Source organism: Eleutherodactylus coqui, chromosome 6 (genome assembly GCF_035609145.1).
Source record: "Eleutherodactylus coqui strain aEleCoq1 chromosome 6, aEleCoq1.hap1, whole genome shotgun sequence".
Lineage (NCBI taxonomy): Eukaryota > Metazoa > Chordata > Amphibia > Anura > Eleutherodactylidae > Eleutherodactylus > Eleutherodactylus coqui.
This window is the reverse complement of record NC_089842.1, coordinates 7,560,219-7,584,173: the sequence shown is the minus strand read 5'-3', so window position 1 is coordinate 7,584,173 and position 23,955 is coordinate 7,560,219. Positions and strand designations below refer to the sequence as shown.

Genomic DNA, 23,955 nt, shown 5'->3' with positions numbered 1-23,955 from the left:
GAATCTACCTCACCTCTATGTGTTTATACTGAGGAGAATCTACCTCGCCTCTCTGTATGTGTATAATAAATATATAACAATGATTGATTTTATATATATTATTGTGCGACACTGAAGGGATTAATTCTGGACAGTCGCTGTGTTTCGCCTGGGCTCAGATATTACGCCCATTAGGAGTGAAGGGAGTTCGTGTCTCATTAGGTGGTCCATAAAGTCGGCAAAGCTGCGGACAGAGGGAGGCCCGGGAGCAGCTAAGTATGCTGGAGGCTGCTGGCCTCAAGAGATGCTTTATTCTTGACCCAGGGAAAAACTGGTCTTTGTGCAAATGTTTGGTGTCCGTGCGGCTGCAGCTAGCCGTAACGTATAGTTGGGGAAGGACTCTGTTTAGTAAGTGCGTAAGAAGCAGGATTTTGTTTATGCCTAAAGCTTAGGCCGTGTTTTGTTGATTTTTGTACTTTTTAATAAACGCAGGCCAAGCCTGTATATTTATTATACCTGTGTCTTGGTCTCTCACTGCCGTTCACAGTGCATCCCCGCGCTCTACCTGAGCTGACTCTCCCACAATATTTATATATATTTTTCCTTCTAGGGGAGGATGTTACGGATAATAAGTGTATTACATGCAAGCTGCACAATGGAAGAACTTTTGTAATAAAAATAACTGCAAATACCTTTTATTTGCAAAAGTACATATGGCGTAATAAAAAAAGTGTTCAAAGGTGTCCCCAGCCTGTAAAGCTCAGGTACATATATAGGTCATCAGCATGTTCACCTCATTCCTTATAAAAGATTCTGGTGGATGTAACTGGTTTGTATTAAATGCGGTGGTCATGTCCCAACCATTAACAAAGCCAACATTGAGACCTTTGAAGACTATTTCCATTATGGAGTAATGAACATATGCATGGAAATCGGTCATCCCTTCAAACTCGTTGATCATCTCACTTGTATTCTCAGTCTTAATGATGACTTTTGTTTGTGGGCTTCTGAGGTGGAGACGTTCTATGGCACGACGAATGTTAAGGAGTCTTCGGATGAAGTGATGGGTGGGGAACAGTCGGAAATGTACTCCAATGTATAGTGCGATAACCGTATGAGCGTTACCTCCGATGAAATCGATTTCCCGTGGGATAGAGTGGTCTTCTCTGACAGTCGCAAAGCCTAAATACACAAATGGCCTTCCGTGTCTCTTCCACACAACATGTATGTTCCTTTCGATGTCCACGTTTATATGCTTTTGTGCCCACCCACCTTCATAGTCATTAAGTGGTTTCAGTGCTAGAAAAGAAATAAAGTAAAACTTTAGTAAACATGACATTATCAACTAGTTACTGTATGGGGCAAATTTACTAACACTAAGGCCTCGTTCACACGGGCGACAAAGTAGCGCGATTTCCTAGTGTTGCGACAAAGCGAGAAATCGCATGTATGTAAAGCACGTGCTTTCCTAGGGGTTCCTTCACATTTGTGAAGTTTTGTAGCATGCGAGATTGCGAGTCAAAAACCTTGCGGGTTTTGCGGTATGCATGCAACTTGCGAGGTTTTGTAACCTATGTTTACCTATGGAGCCTTCCTCTCTGTTGCATCGCATCACATGAAAACGCAGTTTTGTGCGATGCAAGTTTGACAATAGGAAATCCTACTGTCAAAGCCCTAGCTGCAGAAAAAAAAACAAAAAACCCCACATAAATCACCCAAGATGCGCTGTCTGGCTCCAGCTCGTCTTCTCCCTGGCAGTGGTCTTCAGCATCTCTTCTGGCCGGGGATTAACCCCTTCCCACCACAGGGTGTAACTGTACGTCCTGGCAGGGAAGTACTTAACGCAACAGGGCATACAGTTACATCCTGTAGATAGCGCAAGATCAAGAGATCCCGCACTATCCAACAGCGGGAGCTGGCTGTCACCGATAGCCGGCCTCCTGCTGCAACAGCGGTGGTGCATCGGGACAGCGACCCCCGCTGTTAATCTCTATCCTGCCGCGATCTATGTAGATCGCGACATGTAAAAGGTTCCCAGAGGGCGCGCTGTAATCGCAGAGAGCCCGACTGGTTGTCATGACAACAGGACACCACCTACTGGCGTTAAGGTGCTTTTCCCATATAAACATAAAATTTAAAAAAAATTTAAATCCCACATCTTTTGTATCGCTGTAACAACACGTACAATATATTTAACGCATGCCAAAAAGCATTAAAAAAAAACCCTAAAAAAACAAAGGCAAAATGCTTATTTTTTTCATTTTACCTCCCAAAAAACACAATAAAAGTGATCAAAAAAGCCACATGTACCCATAAAAACTCCAGCTCGTTTCACAAAAAATAAGCCCTCACAGGGTTGCACCCATGGAAAAATAGAAAAGTTATAGGACCTTGAATGCAGCGATTAAGAAAAAAATTATAATTTCCGCAATGAAAACCCTTTTTTTGGAAAAGTGGAAAAACCTAAAAAAATATATAACCATTTGGTATGGTTGTAATCGTACCGACCCCCAGAACAAATGTATTGTGTTGCATGATTAACAGTGTAAAAAAAAAATCTAGGGTAGAATTGCGAAGTAGAAAATAAAAAAGTTTTTCCGCGCTCGTCAGGATACAGACTGGTGGTAGCACAGATCGAGCTTACTTATTAGGAAAATCTTTTTATTGCATACATCGAGCAACGCGTTTCAGCTGCAGCAGCAGCCTTTTTCAAGCTCATAAAATACAACACTGATACAACACAAACATTATATAGGGGACTTGCATCTCCATGAGGTTTATGGCGGGCAGCGCCATGGAGAATCCTCCGTAATCACCGGGGGCGGGGTCAAGCCTCCTGGTGGAATACCGACATACTCTGACGTCGCTTGAAATGCACGTAGCGTTTCAAGTTTTAAATAAACTTTAATCAGACTGTGTCAAATAGACACAGGTCTCCGCTATGGTTTTCTGAAAACGTTGACTGACATATAGCAAGCCATTTATAGTCATGCATTTACTAATAACCTCGAGTAGACATTATTCTAATAAGAACAAAGATTAAGAATATAATACATCACAAGTGCATATTGGACAAACATCAAAGAACAGAAATATCACATTAAAATTAATTCCTACTATACAAAAAGATATAAGATGCTCAATAGGGAAAATAAAATAGTTTAGATAATTTATCACCAAAAGGATTAAAGATATCAGTACTATCATTAAAAAATTTTTCAAGGACTTCATTTGGCCCATACGGGGTTACAGTATTTAGTCTGTGGATCCAAAACATTTCTTTTTTCTTAGCCTAGTGATGGAGTTAGTTTATATTCTAACGGGGTTACTCTCATTTAAAAATAATCTGCGTTATGATAATCATTAAAATGTTTCGATACGCTATGAGTTTGTGAATAGTTTTTGATATTTAGTCTATGGTTTATCCGCATTTTTAATTTGTTTTTTGTTCTACCAATGTATTTTAAATTACAGGGACATTCTATTAGATATACTACTCTTGTTATATCACAGGTCATATATTGTCCAGTCGTATATTTTTTCATATTAAAATCTATATCCGTTCTTTTATGCGCTAGAATCGGACAACATATACATTTTTTATGATAACATTTGAAGACACCGGGCTTTGTCGGGTTTATTTGTTTATAAATAGAGATGAGCGAACATACTCGTTTCGAGTAATTTCTAGATCGAGCACCGCGATTTTCGAGTACTTCCGTACTCGGGTGAAAAGATTCGGGGGGGGGGGCGGGGGGAGGCGTGGCGGAGCAGGGGGTAGCAGCGGGGAACAGGGGGGAACCCTCTCTCTCTCCCTCTCCCCCCCCCACTCCCCGCTGCAACCCCCCACTCGCCCATCGGATCTTTTCGCCGAGTATGGAAGTACTCGAAAATCGCGGTACTCGGGCAAAAAAGGGGCGTGGCCAAGTAGGCTCGCTCATCTCTATTTATAAAGCATAGTTTTTTTTGTCAGGATTAGATGGTGCAATAATGTTTTGTAGAGTTTTATTCCTTTTGAAAAGTGATGGATTTTTTTCAAGATTACGAGATAAAAAAAAGTCATTTAAAAGAATAGACCAATGTTTTTGTAAAAATATCTCTGATTTCCACGTTGGTATTACTGAATTTGGTTATAAAAGAGGGGTTAGTTTTTAAAAAATTATTTACCGATCTATTATATTGAGGTAGAGTTGGACAGTTTGCAACACTTACTGATACATTGGAGGTGATAATCTTTTTATATACGTTATCAATTAATTTAGTGGGATATTTTTTTTCTTTGAACACTTTTTTATGATGGTGGCCTGTTCTTCAAAATCATTGTCCAGAGTTCAGTTCCTTCTTATACGTTTCAGTTGACCATATGGAATATTTCTCTTCCAATGTCTTGCGTGGCAACTTTTAAAATCGAGATATTAATTTTTATCGACTTTAAAACCATAGTGGAGACCTGTGTCTATTTGACAAAGTCTGATTAAAGTGAGAGATTTTCGTTTGGTATAAATTAATTATTTCCCTACTGCATCCTTTTGGGATACATATTGGCTATTGAGCCAATCATTTATGCTGTTACTGTAGATAACAAGCGTAGTACGTTTTAGACGCTTGTGTCCCCTTTTTTTGTGTTCATGTTTGTTCACTTCCTATAGCCGTGGGCTGGTTTTATTTTACTTTAATCTACTAAAAGTTACATTTTAGAAAGAAAATAGACACTCAGTGAAGCCCTTTTCAGACCTTTAGTCTCCTGCTACAATATATATATATATATATATATATATATATATATATATATATATATATATATAGGCATGCAGTACACAGAAGGGCCTGTAGAGGGCTGCCTACAGAACTTCTGGTACTGCAGTGAAAGGGTTAATGCCTATGGGTGTGGCAGGAAGCTAAATAAAAGCCTTGGTTCCTGACACACCAAGGGGTTATAGCTCAGTGAAGCTAGAAGGGCTGCTAGTCTGAGGTCCAGTTTGGACTAGTGAGGTCCGATGCAGACCAACTCTGGGATTGTCATGTGTCTAATGGAGAAGGACGCCCTCCAGAGGCCCCGGGCGGGGTAGTGACAGTGGCTCTGTGGGTTTGTGAACCCTTAATCATGGATTTTGTGTTACTGCTGTTTACTGTCTGTGTTCGTAGTGGAATAAATGCTGGCAGGTGCCAGTTTTAAAGAAGTCCAAGTCTCTTGGAGCCATTTATGCATATGTCGTGTCCATTCCAGTCCGAGAGAGGTTGGCGATCCGCAAGAGAGAAACCTATCTTGCCAAGGGCGTAACTAAAGGCTCAGGGGCCTGGGTGCAAAAGTTCAGCTCGGTCCTAGTAACAATAGTGACCCCCACAGTGGCCCTAGTAACAATAGTGATCCGCACAGTGTTCCTAGTAACAATAGTGACCCCCACAATGGCCCTCAGTAGTAATAGTGACCCCCACAGTGGCCCTCAGTTGTAATAGTGACCCCACATAGCCCCAGCAATAATAATGATACCCCCCTAAGTAGCCTCAGTAGCCCTAGTAATAGCCATATACTTATCCCCTCCTTGCAGTCAGCGCGACTCCTCCTCTTCTCGGTGCTGAACCACAGTGCACACTGACGTCAGTGTGTGAGCTTGGAATGTTTTCTCTCTTGTCCTCTCCTGCAGAACTATGGAGGAGAGGACTCTGGGGGGAGAATCCCGGGTACATACAATGACGTCAAAGTGTGCACCCTGGCTCAGCACTGCTGCATGATTACTGGCTATCTAATTTACCGGCTATCTGATTACCGGTAATCTGATTTGCTCGGGGGCTCAGAGGTTGGTAATCGCTCACCTCTGGGCCCCCTCATCACAGGGGCCCGGTCGCCATTGCAATGATGCCCTCTTGTTACCATCACAGTTCTGGGTATAAAACAGATCATGGGAGAGATCCTTGTATCGTCCCCTCATGTATTTATACATAGTGATTTGATGGCCCATAGCTGTCTTTTTTCCAGGGTAAATAATCCCAACTTTGATGCCTCTCTGGGTATTCCAGTCCCCTCATTCTGTTTTAGTTTAGTTGCCCTTCTTTGAACCCCCTCCAGCACTGTAACATCCTTCCTGAGCACTGGTGACCAGAACTGTACACAGTATTCCATGTGAGGCCTGACAAGTGCCTTATATAGTGGGAGGATAATGTTCTCGTCCCTTGCCCCTATACCTCTTTTAATGCACCCCAATACTCTATTAGCTTTTGTAGCAGCTGACTGGCATTGGTTTCTCCAGTTTAATTTATAATCCACTAGTACCCCCAGGTCTTTTTCCACATCACTTTTTCTTAGCAGAACCCCATTTAGTGTATATTGGTGACATCCGTTTCTCCTGCCCATGTGCAGAACCTTACATTTATCAACATTGAACTTCATTTGCCATTTTTCTGCCCAAGCCCCAGCTGATCTAGGTCCGTTTGTAGCCGTACATTGTCCTCCGTTGCATTGATTATCTTGTATAATTTTGTATCATCTGCAAATATTGATATTTTACTGTGCAGCCTCTCTATCAGGTCGTTGATAAATATATTGAACAGAATGGGGCCCAATACTGAACCCTGTGGTACCCCTAGTGATGGTGGCCCAAACAGAGTACGGACCATTTATTACCACTCTCTGTTTTCTATCTCTGAGCCAATTCTTTACCCATATACACACGTTTTCACCCAATCCGAGCAGTCTCATTTTATATATCCGTCTATTATGTGGCATGGTATCAAATGCTCTCCCCGGTCCAGCCTAGAGCTTACTTCATCATAGAAGCTGATCAGATTGGTCTGACACGATCGACCCTTCCTGAATCCATGCTGGTGAGGAGTTATTCCATTGTTCTCCTTGAGGTATTTTTTGATGGCGTCTCTCAGAAACCCCTTGAATATTTTTTCAGTTACTGAAGTGAGACTTACCGGCCTGTAGTTACCAGGCTCACTTTTGGGCCCCTTTTTGTAAATTGGAATCACATTGGCAATGCGCCAATCCAATGGTACAACCCCGGTTTTGATAGTGTCCATCAATATAAGAAATAGTGGTCTAGCTATAACATCACTTAGTTCCCTTAGAACCCTTGGGTGTATTCCATCTAGACCTGGCAATTTATCGATTTTAATCTTCTTTAACCGGTTCTGCACTTCCTCCTGCGTTAGGTATGAGGTTCATTTTATTCCCCTGCATCTCATTTGGCCTTTCCTTTTCATTTGTGAATACGCTTGAAGAAAAACTATTTAATAGGTTTTCCTTCCCTCCATCATCTTGAATGATTTCTCCTGCATTATTTGTTAAAGGGCCAGTGCTCTCGGTGCAAATCCTTTTGCAGTTAATATAGTTGAAAAATAGTTTCGGGTTTTTGCTCTCTTTGGCGATCAGTCTTTCAGCCTCCTCCTTAGCAATTTTGATCTTATCTTTGCATATATTGTTTTTCTCCCTGTACGATTTTAGCGCTTCTTCACTGTCTTCTTGCTTTAGTAGTTTGAACGCTTTCTTTTTTTGTTTATTGCCCCTCTTACCGTCTTGTTGAGCCACATTGGTTTCATTTTACTTGAAGTTCTTTAATTTTTAAAGGGTATGAACTGCTCACATGAGGGGAATAGGATCCTTTCGAACTTTTCCCATTTGTCCTTGTACTGATATTTTTGAGGATGTTGTCCCAATTAATGTTACCGATTAGTAGTTCTAAGCTGATGAAATTTTGCTTTACTAAAGTTTAGTTTATTTGTCGCTCCCTAAAAAGGCTTCTTATTAAATGACAGCTGGAAGTTGATTATATTGTGGTCACTGTTCCCCAAGTGCCCCTCAACCTGCACCCCAATTATTCGGTCTGGTTTGTTTGTTAGTACTAAGTCCAGAATGGCCCTCCCTCTCGTTGGTTCCTGCACCAGTTGGGTAAGGTAATTATCTTTAATTGTTATCAAGAACTTATCACCCCTATAAGATTTAAAGGTTTCGTTTTCCTATGTTATGTCCGGATAATTAAAGTCTCCCATGATAATTACTTCATTGAGGATTGACACCTCTTCTATCTGCCTTAATAGTAAGGTTTCAGTTTCTTCCGTTGCTTTTGGTGGCCTATAGAATACCCCTACCAGGATTTTGTTATTTTTTTCTCCCTGTATTTCTACCCATAGAGATTCCACATGTTCATCTCCTGCCCTTATATCCTCCCATAGCCTCGGCACTAAGTACGATTTAATGTACTGACACACCCCTCCCCCTTTCTGGTTTCCATGGTCTCTTCTGAAGAGATCGTAAGCCTGTAAATTCACCGCTCAATCGCACTTATCAAGCCATTTCTGTTATTCTATTATTCTGACTATATCATAGTTTTCATCAGTCATACTCTCTTCAAGCTCACCCACTTTACCGATCAGACTTCTTGCATTCGTGGTCATACACTTTACACAGTTTTTTTTGTTCTTTAAATTCATTTTGTTACTAATGGTACAATTGGCTGATCTGTCAGTTCTAACTGTACTAACCCCACCCCCTGCTTGACGCCCATTCCCATTGCTTGGACCCAGGTCGCTAGCTACACTGACTACCCTCTTTATTTCTTTTTTCGCCCTCCCCCTTCCCCCCCCCCGCCCCTAGTTTAAACACTCCTCCCCCTGGAGCTGGGTGCTGTATTTGTCATACTCGCCTGCTTCCCGCGGCACCCGCCTGTAAAGTCTATACATCGTCCGAAAATATCTGACTCTTTATCAGTGTTCAGTGCTTACCAATAGACTTATATAGGAGACTGCATGCACGGAACTTGGAGAAGAGTTGGATTTCTGGCTGGTATACAGACTTCACAGGCTGGCAGCACGGGAACCAGGAGGCAGGAGTATGAAAAATACAGTACCCGGCTCCCTGTCACCTACCCTAACAGCACCAGAAGTTAGTTTATGTGCTTTAAGCAGCAGACAGGTTCCCTCTAAGTCCTGAAAAGCCTCTTTAAATGCATTGGTCAACAAACAACATTTATTGCCTATTCACAGGAATGATTAATGCAGCATTGCTGGGGGTCTGACTGCTAGGACCTTCACTAGTCACGAGATCGAGCTCCTGAGCCCTCAGTTTAAATGGAATAGTAGTCACACGTGCTCACTACAGCGTATGGAACTGACAGAGATAGCCGAGTACAGATGAGAGTTGTATCCATCAGCCTAATGGGCAGTGATAGTGCAGAAAGAGTGCACATGCTCTGTTCAAAAGGGGAACTCGGGACCCCCATCCTTGTGATTGGTGCTGGTCCCAGCAGTTAGACATCCATCCTTGTGATTGGTGCTGGTCCCAGCAGTCAGACACCCACTCTTGGAACTGGTGCTGGTCCCAGCAGTTAGACATCCATTCTTGTGATTGGTGCTGGTCCCAGCAGTCAGACATCCATCCTTGTGATTGGTGCTGGTCCCAGCAGTCGGACCCCCTGCAATCTTATTTTTATCACCCATCCAGTGGATAAATTATTATTTTCACATCTGCTCACTCAATTTCACAGAACCCGGGAGAGGTGAGCATCGAGCCGTACATTTTATCGGTTCATGTCCTGTTCAAGTTTTCAATACTTACTTTTTTGTAATTTCCCTTCAAAATATGCCATCCACTGGTGCACGGTCGAATCTCCGTACATGTAAAGAAACTTTCCCTGCAGACACGCATTCAGCTCCTCCGGACTGTGGTAGGTCTTCATTGTGCACGCTTTGGGGTACCAGATTTCCTCTTTGACGTGTCCGCTGGGATATTCTAAGTCGTTTCCAATTGTGCAGTTTTTTTTCTTCTCTAAATGTGAGTCTTTATAGAGAGAAGAAACAGTGTAGATGTTACAGATGTGCAACTCAGACACAAAGGGATACATTTAGAGATGAACGAGCATACTCGCTAAGGGCAATTACTCGATTGAGCATTGCCCTTAGCGAGTTCCTGCCCGCTTAGAAGAAAAGATTCAGCTGCCAGTGGCAGGCAGAGAACAGCGGGGAGGAACGGAGGGGAGATCTCTCTCTCCCTCTCTCCCCCCCCCCCCCCCCCGCTACCCCCTGCTCACTGCCGCAACTCACCTCTCACCCGTGCCGGCATCTGAACCTTTTTTTTTCGAGCGGGGAGGTACTCGCTAAGGACATTGCTCGATCGAGTAATTGTCCTTAGCGAGTATGCTCGCTCATCTCTAGATACATTCCATAAGGCTTGAGGTTACAATGTAGTTTCTAAAAACAGTGTAGATTTAGGAGCTAAAGGTCCATTGTACGTTACCTAGCGTTGTGCTCCCTCCATTCAAGGGATTTGGGGGGTCCAGCAGTAAGACCCTAATCAGACAATATACTAACTAGCTGTACTAAAAGGCCCAATGTCCACGGGCAAAATAGAATCAGCAAATCTGCACGGATGGCTCGCATGCGTGATCCGCGCCCATAGAGATTCATTGGACACCCGCAGGTGATTAAATACCTGCGGACGTCATGCTACATTTTTTTTCTGGGCTCTCGCGGCACACCCGCTGCTGTATTTGTGCTGTGGGACCGCAGGAGAGAAGCAGTTAAAATGTGCACCGCGTATGCGCACGGCACGCTGCCGAAGAAAGAAGATTCGGCCACGACGGAGGGGAGATCCCCAGCATCCAGAGAGGTAAGTATAATCGATTTTGAGGCCTCATGTTTGCGGTGCAGGATGGACCTATTGCAGGATTCTGCATGGAGAATTCGTGCAGGCCCGAATTTCCCATGGCAGGCCCCCACAATATGTGTTTGTTTGTTTGTTTAGAGTCTCACATAATAATGAAGACTTGGGATGTTAGTAAACGTAACCCAAGGGTTCCAGGTTGATTCAAACTGGGTGATTCTGTCTAAACAAATGGCTATACATTTTTCCTTTAATAAAATTGTATTTATATGGGAGATAAGCGATTCGAAAGGGCGTACTGGATTTCACTATTGTTGCGCTATTAATATGCGTGCAGCCGTTGCAATATATTGCAGGAGCTTAAATGGGGCGTTGTGGATGCCTCAGTGTTTCTCACGGTAAAGTTTAAGGCAGGGGTAGTGGCCCCGCTAGCGTGACATGACTGTGCAGGCCGTTCTTTACTGAAGGACCTTCATTGAATTATAATCGTGTAATTGGCCGCGCTGTGCACAACGCAGTCGGTCAGGTGACTATTATTCTATTCAGAGAAGGCAGACCTTCACAATCAGACAATATACTAGCTTTATACACCATTACCAGAACCGCCCAACATGCAACTCAGGGGTCACAAGCAGCTCGCCAGAAGATTTCTTGAATCACGTGAACTGTAACACAACTATAGTCATGTTATAGTCCACAGCACAGTCATGTCAGCGGCTGGCAGTAATGTTTAGGGAAGTGGTAGCGGTGTCACCAGTCTGACGTGACTGTACAGGCAGTCCTTTACCAAAGGACCTTCAGTAATGTGAATGGACGTGCTTCGCAATACAGCAGGTCACATGACTATACTTCAATTCAGAGAAGGCTCCAGGAGTGGCGGTGTGGCAGAATCTTTATATATACTGTAAGTATAAGTAGCTAACTACAGCAGTACGGCTAGGCCTGTAGGACAGCTTTTATCTTTGGGCAGTGTGAGGGAGATTACATCTTGTATGATTTAGTTTGTATTTCAGCCTAATTTTGGCTATGTCAGCAAGCAGAATGTTTTGCAGGGTAAATTCCTCATATAATGTTAATTTTATCTTTGCTTACTATCACCTGAGAGAGACAGAAAGTCACCAAAGACAAGAAACACAATGTCTATCAACACAATGGAGCCAGCGGAGAAATGAGTCAACAGAACGTGATCATTCTCTACACATCAAAGGAAAACCAGTTTGTACCAAATGAATGATGTAGCTATATGTAGGTTTCAAGATTAGACAGAAAGCGGTGTTACAAAACTACCTATTTGTCTATAAAAAGCTGTGTCTTAATGCAATGAAACAGGGAATCTCTTGGTTAATACTTCCCATTGTTTTGTGGGAAACTATTTTCTCAGAGCTCGTTCAACCACATCTAGTTTGGCACCCAGAGTATATCGAACAGCGCAATTATGCTGACAGGTAGCATTTCAACAGCAGAGTTTGGCGATTCCACAGCTCAGTACATTAAATAGTAGCAAAACATCATGTCCATAAACCACACCTCATTTCTGTTGTAGCATTTTTTTCAGGTGAGGTGGATGTCAAGAACTTGGCGGGAGTAACCAGAGAGATGCTTTAGTATGGATCAGAAGTCTGATGAATAATGAACTACCTACCTGGTACTAAACTTTAGTTCCCGTTAGGTAGGTCATTATTCATTAGACTTTTCATCCACAATGAAAAGTTCAACTTCAGGATTCTTAAAAAAATTTGTTTTCCTCTTTCACCCAGAGCAGCAGTGAGAAAGAACGGAACACTTTTTTGGAGATAATGCAAATTTTTGGGATTACAAAAATGAGTGAAAAAAAAAGCCGCTGATCGACTCAGAACATAAGAGTGTTTAATCCAGAGTGGACAAGAATAGCGGATGTATCAATAACTGTAACAATCAGTTAAAGCAGATGGCAACTGAATTCAGCTATTATTCTTTAGCAACGGACGAAAGCACCGATTCGACCGATACTGCTCCGCTTCTAATTTTCATTTGACATGTTGATGACCAGTTTGAAGTAATAGAGGAACCAACTGGTCAAACTACTCAAAAAGAGAGGACTCGTAGAATAGTATAGTTGAAAGCGACTTCCAGGGTCATCGGGTCCAACCCCCCTGCTCAATGCAGGATCACTTAATCATCCCAGGCAGATGTCTGTCCAAACTCTGAAGATTTCCATTGAAATTGAGTGTCATCCGATTGCTTCTAGTCTTTCGTTGTGCAGGTAAGAATAGGGCTTTTTTAAATTGGGGTGCCCAGAACTGGAGACAGTATTCCAGATGAGATCTAACTAAGGAAGAGTAGAGGGGGATAATGACCTCACGTGATCTAGACTCTATGCTTCTCTTAATACATCCCAGATTTGTGTTTGCCTTTTTGTCTATGATCTATTAATATACCCAAGTCTCTTTCACATGTGCTGCTGCTTAGCCCAATTCCTTCCACTCTGTTTGTGCTTTTTTTTTACTATCCTTGCCCAGATGTAGGACTTTGTATTTTTTCCTGGTAAATACCATTCTGTTAGTAGTGGCCCATAGAGATGAGCGAACGTACTTGTCCGAGCTTGATACTCATTCGAGTATTAGGGTGTTCGAGATGCTCGTTACTCGAGACGAGCACCACGCGATGTTCGAGTTACTTTGCGCGCTTTTCTGGCCAAGAGAAAGACAGGGAAGGCATTACAACTTCCTCCTGTGACATTCCAGCCCTATACCACCCCCCTGCAGTGAGTGGCTGGCGAGATCAGGTGTCACCCGAGTATTAAAATCTGCCCCGCCCGCGGCTCGCCACAGATGCATGCTGACAGAGATCAGGGAAAGTGCTGTCTTGCTGTAGCTGCTATAGGGAGAGTGTTAGGTGTTATTTTAGTCTTCAAGAACCCCAACGGTCCTTCTTAGGGCCACATCTGACCGTGTGCAGTACTGTTGAGGCTGCTGGGAGCAGTGTTGCACAATTTTTTTGTATATCGGGCGTGCAGACCATAGCGTCCTCAGTCTGCAGTAATTTTACAGAGTATAGGGGCAGTACTGGTGAGGCAGGGAAAGAGGTATACTGGCTATATAGGCAGTGTGGTTGTTCCCACAAAGTTAAAAAATATACAAGATTTGGCCTGCCTGTCAGTGCCTTCAGTTTACAGCGTCTCTGCTGGGGGTAGTAGTTGGTGTATTAACACCCAGCCTTGCGCATAATTGTTTCCTGCCTCTGCAGTGCGTTACGTACGCGAAGTCAGCCTCCAACAGGGCAATCGAAATACAGTGCATATCACAGGCAGTGTGGTTGTTCCCACAAAGTAAAAAAATATACAAGATTTGGCCTGCCTGTCAGTGCCTTCCGTTTACAGCGTCTCTGCTGGGGGTAGTAGTTGGTGAATTATTACCCAGCCTTGCGCATAATTGTTTCCTGCCTCTGCAGTGCGTTACGTACGCGAAGTCAGCCTCCAACCACAGGCCAATAAGTGGCACATTTAATTACAGCGTTCTGTTTCTGCTAATCTCGTAATACACCATGCTGAGGGGTAGGGGTAGGCCTAGAGGACATGGACGGGGGCGAGGACGTGGAGGCCCAAGTCAGGGTGTGGGCACAGGCCGTGCTCCTGATCCAAGTGTATCACAGCCGACTGCTGCGGGATTAGGAGAGAGGCAAGTTTCTGGTGTCCCCAGATTCATCTCACAATTAATGGGGTCCACGCGATAGACCTTTATTAGAAAATGAGCAGTGTGAGTAGGTCCTGTCGTGGATGGCAGAAAGTGCATCCAGCAATCTATCGACCACCCAGACTTCTACGCCATCCACTGTTGCAACTCTGAATCCTCTGGCTGCTGCTCCTCCTTCCTCCCAGCCTCCTCACTCCATTAAAATGACACATTCTGAGGAGCAGGCAGACTCCCAGGAACTGTTCTCGGGCCCCTGCCCAGGTTGGGCAGCAATGGTTCCTCTCCCACCGGAGGAGTTTGTCGTGACCGATGCCCAACCTTTGGAAAGTTCCCGGGGTCCGGAGGATGAGGCTGGGGACTTCCGGCAACTGTCTCAAGAGCTTTCAGTGGGTGAGGAGGACGATGACGATGAGACACAGTTGTCAATCAGTGAGGTAGTAGTAAGGGCAGTAAGTCCGAGGGAGGAACGCACAGAGAATTTGGAGGAAGAGCAGCTGGACGATGAGGTGACTGACCCCACCTGGTTTGCTAAGCCTACTGAGGACAGGTCTTCAGAGGGGGAGGCAAGTGCAGCAGCAGGGCAGATGGGAAGAGGCAGTGCGGTGGCCAGGGGTAGAGGCCGGGCCAGACCGAATAATCCACCAACTGTTTCCCAAAGCGCCCCCTCGCGCCATGCCACCCTGCAGAGGCCGAGGTGCTCAAAGGTGTGGCAGTTTTTCACTGAGAGTGCAGACGACCGACGAACTGTGGTGTGCAAGGTTTGTCGCGCCAAGATCAGCTGGGGAGCCACCACCACCAGCCTCACCACCACCAGCATGCGCAGGCATATGATGGCCAAGCACCCCACAAGGTGGGACGAAGGCTGTTCACCGCCTCCGGTTTACACCGCTGCCTCTCCCCCTGTGCCCCAACCTGCCACTGAGATCCAACCCCTCTCTCAGGACACAGGCACGACCGTCTCCCGGCCTGCATCCACACCCTCACCTCCGCTGTCCTCGGCCCCATGCAGCAATGTCTCTGAGCGCAGCGTCCAGCCGTCGCTAGCGCAACTGTTTGAGCGCAAGTACGCCGCCACGCACCCGCACGCTCAAGCGTTAAATGTGTACATAGCCAAATTGATCAGCCTGGAGATGCTGCCGTATAGGCTTGTGGAAATGGAGGCTTTCAAAAACATGATGATGGCGGCGGCCCCACGCTACTCTGTTCCCAGTCGCCACTACTTTTCCCGATGTGCCGTCCCAGCCCTGCAAGACCACGTCTCCCGCAACATTGTACGCGCCCTCAACAACGCGGTTCCTGCCAAGGTCCACTTAACAACGGACACGTGGACAAGCACAGGCGGGCAGGGCCACTATATCTCCCTGATGGCACATTGGGTGAATTTAGTGGAGGATGGGACCAAGTCAGAGCCTGGGACCGCTCACGTCCTACCCACCCCCAGAATTGCGGGCCCCAGCTCGGTGCTGGTATCTGTGGCGGTGTATGCTTCCTCCACTAAACCACTCTCCTTCTCCTCCTCCTCCTCCAACGCAACCTCTGTCTCGCAATCAAGTTGTGTCAGCAGCACGTCGCCAGCAGTCAGTGTCACGCGTCGTGGCAGCACAGCGGTGGGCAAGCGTCAGCAGGCCGTGCTGAAACTACTCAGCTTAGGAGAGAAGAGGCACACGGCCAACGAACTGCTGCAGGGTCTGACAGATAGGACCGACCGCTGGCTTTCGCCGCTGAGCCTCCAACCGGGCATGGTCGTGTGTGACAACGGCCGTAACCTGGTGGCGGCTCTGCAGCTTGGCAGACTCACGCACGTGCCATGCCTGGCCCACGTCTTTAATTTGGTGGTTCAGCGGTTTCTTGAAAGCTACCCACGCTTGTCAGACCTGCTCGGAAAGGTGCGCCGGCTCAGCGCACATTTCCGCAAGTCCAACACGGACGCTGCCACCCTGCGGACCCTGCAACATCGGTTTAATCTGCCAGTGCACCGACTGCTGTGCGACGTGCCCTCACGGTGGAACTCTATGCTCCACATGTTGGCCAGGCTCTATGAGCAGCGTAGAGCTATAGTGGAATACCAACTCCAACATGGGCGGCGTAGTGGGAGTCAGCCTCCTCAATTCTTTACAGAAGAGTGGGCCTGGTTGGCAGACATCTGCCAGGTCCTTGGAAACTTTGAGGAGTCTACCCAGATGGTGAGCGGGGATGCTGCAATCATTAGCGTCACCATTCCTCTGCTATACCTCTTGAGAAGTTCCCTGCAAAGCATAAAGGCAGACGCTTTGCACTCGGAAACGGAGGCGTGGGAAGACAGTATGTCGCTGGATAGTCAGAGCACCCTCATGTCTATATCTCAGCGCGTTGAGGAGGGGGAGGAGCATGAGGAGGAGGGGGAAGAGACAGCTTGGCTCACTGCTGAGGGTACCCATGCTGCTTGCCTGTCATCCTTTCAGCGTGTATGGCCTGAGGAGGAGGAGGATCCTGAAAGTGATCTTCCTAGTGAGGACAGCCATGTGTTGCATACAGGTACCCTGGCACACATGGCTGACTTCATGTTAGGATGCCTTTCTCGTGACCCTCGCGTTACACGCATTCTGGCCACTACGGATTACTGGGTGTACACACTGCTCGACCCACGGTATAAGGAGAACCTTTCCATTCTCATACCCGAAGAGGAAAGGGGTTTGAGAGTGATGCTATACCACAGGACCCTGGCGGACAAACTGATGGTAAAATTCCCATCCGACAGCGCTAGTGGCAGAAGGCGCAGTTCCGAGGGCCAGGTAGCAGGGGAGGCGCAGAGATCAGGCAGCATGTACAGCACAGGCAGGGGAACACTCTCCAAGGCCTTTGCCAGCTTTATGGCTCCCCAGCAAGACTGTGTCACCTCTCCCCAGTCAAGGCTGAGTCGGCAGGAGCACTGTAAAAGGATGGTGAGGGAGTACTAGCCGATCGCACGACCGTCCTCCGTGACGCCTCTGCTCCCTACAACTACTGGGTGTTGAAGCTGGACACGTGGCCTGAACTCGCGCTGTATGCCCTGGAGGTGCTTGCTTGTCCTGCGGCTAGCGTCTTGTCAGAGAGGGTGTTTAGTGCGGCTGGGGGAATCATCACAGATAAGCGTACCCGCCTGTCAACTGACAGTGCTGACAGGCTTACACTCATAAAGATGAACAAAGCCTGGATTTCTCCAGACTTCTCTTCTCTACCAGCGGACAGCGGCGGTACCTAAACAATACGTAGGCTGCACCCGCGGAAGGAAGCATCGTTCTCTATCACCATTAAAAACGGGGACCTTTTAGCTTCATCAATCTGTGTATTATATTCATCCTCCTCCTCCTGAAACCTGACGTAATCACGCCGAACGGGCAATTTTTCTTAGGCCCACAAGGCTCAGTCATATTACTTTTGTAAACAATGTTTCTACGTTTCAATTCTCATTAAAGCGTTGAAACTTGCACCTGAACCAATTTTTATTTTAACTGGGCTGCCTCCAGGCCTAGTTACAAATTAAGCCACATTAACCAAAGCGATTAATGGGTTTCACCTGCCCTCTTGGTTGGGCATGGGCAATTTTTCTGAGGTACATTAGTACTTTTGGTACACCAATTCTTTTGGGCCCTCGCCTACAGTGTAATCCTAGTAATTTTTATGGGCTTCGCCTGCACTCATGCTACCCTACACTTTTGCTACATAAATGTAACTGGGGCCTTGTCTATACTGCAACTACTGAAATGTGAAAGAGACTGTTATCTCCCTAAACTGCTGCAACGGGAATGTTACTGGGGCCTGTCTTGACTGCTACTACTACTGAAATGGAAGTAATATTGTGCTCCCCCTATATTGCTGCTTCGGAATTGTTACTGGGGCCTGTCTTGACTACTACTACTACTGAAATGGAACTAATACTGTGCTCCCCCTATACTGCTGCTTCGGAATTGTTACTGGGGCCTATCTTCAGTGCTACTATTACTGAAATGGAACTAAGACTGTGCTCCCCCTATAATGCTGCTAGTGATATGTTACTGGGGCCTGTCCCTAATGCTACCGCTGAAATGTTACTAATTCTGGGCTCTGCCTATACCGCTGCTAATGCTATGTCACTGGGGTGTGGAAACGGAGGCTTCCCAAAGACATGATGGTGGCGAGGCCATTTCCCACCAACGCGGTTACTGTTAATGTGCATATAACCACGGACACGTGGAGAGGACACGTAGTGCCTCAAAAACATCCCCCTCCTCCTCCAACAATGAAAACATTCTTTCCAAATACCTTTGCATTGGTCCGTCTGGTGGCAGTCCAAGAATTTCACCTTTACCGACACAACAAGAGAGCCCCCCCACCATCCCCCCGCAACGGCCCACTTAATCCTGGCCACATTCCGAAAACCAACTAAATAAAACCGCGCTACTAGGTCCGCAGTCGCCACCACATTCCCACCAACGCGGTTACTGTTAAGGTACATATTACCACTCTGACTGGGGCATGCACTGTGGGCCGAAGCACACCTGTATTGTATGTGACGTTAGCTCTGCTGAGCAGGGCACTGCAATGGGATACATTTATGTACCGCCGATGGGTTTCAGGGAGCCACCCATGCTGTGGGTCCACAGGGACTTCACATTAGGGATTTGTACCTGTCAGTGTCTATGTATTAAAAACCCTGGTCAGACTGGGGCATGCAGTGTGGGCCGAAGACCACCTGCATTTAATCGGACGTTACCTCAGTTGTGCTGGGCACTGCAATGGGATATATTTATGTACCACCGGTGGCTTCCTGGGACCCACCCATGCTGTCGGTCCACACGGAGTTGTAACTGCATGTGTCTATTTATAAAAAAAAAACAGTCTGACTGGGGCATGCAGTGTGGGCCGAAGCCCACTTGCATTAAACCTGACGTTACCTCAGCTGTGCTGGGCAATGAAATGGGATATATTTATGTACCGCCTGTGGCTTCCTGGGACCCACCTATGCTGTCGGTCCACACGGAGTTGTAACTGCATGTGTCTACTTATAAAAAAAACCCAGTCTGACTGGGGCATGCAGTGTGGGCGGATGCCCACCTGCATTAAACCTGACGTTACCTCAGCTGTGCTGGGCACTGCAATGGGATTTATTTATGTACGGCCGGTGGGTTCCAGGCAGCCACCCATGCTGTCGGTCCACACGGAGTTGTAACTGCATGTGTCTACTTATAAAGAACCCCAGTCTGACTGGGGCATGCAGTGTGGGCCGAAGCCCACCTGCATTAAACCTGACGTTACCTCAGCTGTGCTGGGCACTGCAATGGGATTTGCTTATGTACCGCCGGTGGGTTCCAGGGAGCCACCCATGCTGTGGGTGCACACGGAATTCCCATTGCGGAGTTGTACCTGCCTGTGACTATTTATAAAAAACCCCGGTCTGACTGGGGCATGCAGTGTGGGCCGAAGCCCACCTATATTTAATCTGACATTAGCTCTACTATCCGGGGCACTGCATTGGGACAAACTACAGGATGCAGTGAAAGTCCGCTTCCTGCCTAGGATTGCTGAAGCTGGGGGCCGAGGCCTATGTCGTGGCCGCGGTGCAAGTCTGCCATGTTTGGCCGGTCAGATCAATTTTTGGTTCATGTCTTGGGTTTTCTAGGACCCACCTATGCTGTTGGGGCAAACTTAGCTCCCATCGCGGTGTTTGACCTGTCTGGCACAAAGACACTGACTGACTTGGGTAGGGGGCAGAGCGCAGATGGCTTTCCCCTTGCAGTGTGGATTGAGCTAAGCGACACCTTGACAGAATGAATAGTGTGTGGCACATGGGTTCCCCATTGCTATGCCCACGTGTGCAGCTCCTGATGGAGGTGGCACAGGATTGGATTTCTTATTGCTTCTGTACAGCATTGTGGGCTATCGCCCCGCCCCTTTTAAAGAGGGTCGCTGCCTGGCCCTGCCAACCCTCTGCAGTGTGTGCCTCCGGTTCCTCCTCATGGCAGACGCACTTATAAATAGACATGAGGGTGGTGTGGCTATGAGGCCAGCTGAAGGCTGCGCAGGGACACTTTGGTGTGCGCTGTGGACACTGGGTCGTGCGGGGGGGGGGGGGGGGGGTGGGCAGCATGTAACCCAGGAGAAGTGGCAGCGGAGTGTCATGCAGGCAGTGATTGTGCTTTGTTGGTGGTAGTGTGGTGCTTAGCTGAGGTATGCCTTGCTAATGAGGGTTTTTCAGTGATTGTGCATGCGGGTGGGTGGCTGTATATTTGCGCTTGCGCTCTAATGTTTATGTTATGGACAGCTGAACGCTGCGCTGGGACACATTGGTGGAGGCAGGGCAGGACCGTACAGGTGAAAAGATGGGTGCAGGGTGGGACACGCTTGTGCCTGCGTCCTGGGAGGGGGATTGCATCTCAGCGCCAGCATGCGACACAGGGGAAGAGGCAGTGGTGTGACCCGGAGGCGGTGAATGGCCTTCGTTTCACCTTGTCGGGTGCTTAGCTATCATATGCCTGCGCAGGCTGGTGGTGGTCTGGCTGGTAATGGTAGCTCCCCTGCTGATCTGGGTGCGGTACATGTTGCACACCACTGTTCGTCGGTCGTCCGCACGCTCATTATAAAACCTCCAGACCTTCGAACACCTAGCCCTCTGCACAGGAGCTTGCCGCGAAGAGGTGCTGTGGGAAACATTTGGGGGATTACTTGCTCTGGCCCTGCTTATCTCTCTGGCCACCCCACTGCCTCTTCCAACCTGTTCTGGTGCTGCACTTTCCTCTCCCTCTGAAGCACTGTCTTCAGTAGGCTTACCAACCCAGGTCGGGTCAGTCACCTCATCATCCACCTCATCATCCACTAGCTCTTTCTCAGAATCCTCAGTCTGCTCCTCCCTCAGACTTACTGCCCTAACAGCAACCTCTACTTCTCCCTCAGCAGCAGGCACTGTTTCACCCCTCCCAGGACCTTGGCCTCTGCCCACACCCTCATTCAGATGCCCACATCCACGTCCTCGTCCTCAACCCTTACCCCTAGTGTTGATCATGTTGTATAATGCACTGAGTCAAAATGCTATGCAAACTGCGAGGTATGTTGCGTACACTATAGCAAAAGAAAAAAAAATATGAAAAATGTGTACAGTCTGGTTATACAGTGTGAATAACAGTGGACAAACTGGGGTATTTTGCATAGACTATAGCAAAAAAAAAAAAAAGACTGTTAAAAATGTGTACAGTCTGGTTATATAGTGTGGATTACAGGGGACAAACTGGGGTATTTTGCGTACACTATAGCCACCACTACCAGCCTGACCACCACCAGCATGCGTAGGCATATGATGGCCAAGTACCCAAAAGGTGGGACGAAGGCCACTCACCGCATCTTGGTCACACCACTGCCTCTTCCCCTGTGCCACAACCTGGTACACAGATCCAACCCCCTCCCAGGATGCAGGCACGAGAGCCTCCCGGCCTGCACCCACACCCTCACCTCCACCGTCCTCCACTCCATCCAGCAATGTCTCTCAAGCATTGGAGTGAAAGTGGAAATACACCGCCGCCCACCCGCATGCACAAGCTTTAAATGTGCACATTGCCAAATTAATCAGCCTGGAGATGCTGCCGTACAGGCTTGTGGAAACGGAGGCTTTCAAAAACATGATGGCGGCAGCGGTCCCGCGCTACTTGGTCCCCAGTCGCCACTATTTTCCCCGGTGTGCCATCCCAGCCCTACACCAGCACGTCTCCTGCAACATAAATCATGCCCTCACCAACATGGTTACAGGGAAGGCCAACTTAACCATGGACACGTGGACAAGTACTGGCGGGCAGGGCCACTATATCTCCCTGACCGAAATGCTAGAAGCCCACAGCACTCACTGATTACAAAAAAACTCCCATCAGGGAGGAACCTCCTCAGTACAAGGAATGCAATAGCCACAAAAGGTTGTGAACTAGCAACGTAGATATCATCCAGAATATGTATGTGTGGCAGCATATATGAGTGCAATCAGTTATTCAAAAAAAGAAAGAACTTTATTGATCCATGTAGCCAATTCAGGCAACGTTTCAGCCACACATCGGCCTTTATCAAGCCATCTGACCAGGCAAAGAGTCCATGCTTTTTTTTTTTCAGCATGGACTCTTTGCCTGGTCAGATGGCTTGAAAAAGGCCGATGTGTGGCTGAAACGTTGCCTGAATAGGCTACATGGATCAATAAAGTTCTTTCTTTTTTTGAATAACTGATTGCACTCATATATGCTGCCACACATACATATTCTGTATACTAGATCTCCCTGACGACACATTGGGTGAATTTGGTGGAGGCTGGGACCGAGTCAGAGCCTGGGACCGCTCATGTCCTACCCACACCCAGAATAGCGGGTCCTACCTTGGTGGTGGTATCTGCGGCGTTTTATGCCACCTCCTCCAAACCTTCCCCCTCCTTCTCCGCCACCTCTACCTCTCAATTAAGAAGTGCAAGCACATGGACAGCAGTCGGTAGCGCGCGGCAGCACAGCGGTGGGCAGGCGTCAGCAGGCCGTGCTGGAACTAATCAGCTTAGGTGACAAGAGGCAAGGGCCCCGAGCTGTTGCAGTGTCTGACAGAGTAGACCGACCTCTGGCTTTTGCCGCTGAGCCTCCAACTGGGCATGGTCGTGTGTGACAACGGCCGTAGCCTGGTGGCAGCTCTGCAGTATGGCAGCCTCACACACATGCCATGCCTGGCCCACGTCTTCAATCTGGTGGTTCAGTGGTTTCTGAAAAACTACCCCCACTTGTCTGACCTGCTCGGCAAGGTGCGCCGCATCTGCGCACATTTCCGCATGTCCATCACAGACGCTACCACCCTGAGGACCCTGCAACGTCAGTTTCAGCTGCCAGAGCACCGACTGCTATGCGACGCGCCCACATGTTGGAATTCTACGCTGCACATGTTGGCCAGGCTGTACGAGCAATAGTGGAATACCAGCTGCAACATGGGCCGTGAAGTGGTAGTCAGCCTCCGTAATTCTTTACTGAGGAGTGGGCATGGATGGCAGATATCTGCCAGGTCCTCGGAAACTTTGAGGAGGCTACCCAGATGGTAAGCGGCGATGCAGCCATCATTAGAATTACTATCCTGCTGCTTTGCCTGCTGAGAAGTTCGCTGCTAAGCATAAAGGCCGACGCTTTGCGGCTGGAACAGGAGACGGGGAATGACAGTATGTCGCTTGATAGCCAGACCACCCTCACGTCTATATCTCAGCACGTTTTGAAAGGAGGAGGAGGGGGAGGAGGAGGAGGGGGAAGAGACAGCTGGCCACACTGCAGAGGGTACCCATGCTGCTTTCCTCTCATCTGTTCAGTGTGTATGGGCTGAAGAGGAGGAGGAGGATCCTAAAAGTCATCTTCCTAGTGAGGACAGCGATGTGTTGCGTACTGGGACCCTGGAACACATGGCTGACTTCATGTTAGGCTGCCTTTCACATGACCCTCACGTTAGACACATTCTGGCCACTACGGATTACTGGGTGTACACCCTTCTTGACCCACGGTATAAGGAGAACCTTTCCACTCTCTTTCCCAAAGAGGAAAGGGGTACAAAAGTGCTGCAATACCACAGGGCCCTGGTGGAAAAAGTGATGCTAAATTTCCCATCTGATAGCGCTAGTGGTAGAAGATACAGTTCCGAGGGCCAAGTAGCAGGGGAGGAGCGGGGATCAGGCAGCATGTCCAGCGTAGGCAGGGGAACACTCTCTAAGGCCTTTGCCAG

General features: G+C 47.4%; 1 protein-coding gene across 1 annotated transcript in view; it reads right to left on the bottom strand.

Moving 5' to 3' along the window:
- Window positions 1-644: 644 nt before the first annotated feature.
- Window positions 645-23,955, bottom strand: part of LOC136631777 (NXPE family member 2-like) — a 35,912-nt gene continuing 12,601 nt past the window's right edge. Inside the window, exons 5-6 of the mRNA XM_066606112.1 lie at window positions 9,536-9,757; window positions 645-1,278 (exon numbers count right to left, since the gene is read on the bottom strand). Coding sequence (XP_066462209.1) covers window positions 740-1,278; window positions 9,536-9,757 — 761 coding nt within the window. The 3' untranslated portion in view covers window positions 645-739. The remainder of the gene's footprint in view (window positions 1,279-9,535; window positions 9,758-23,955) is intronic.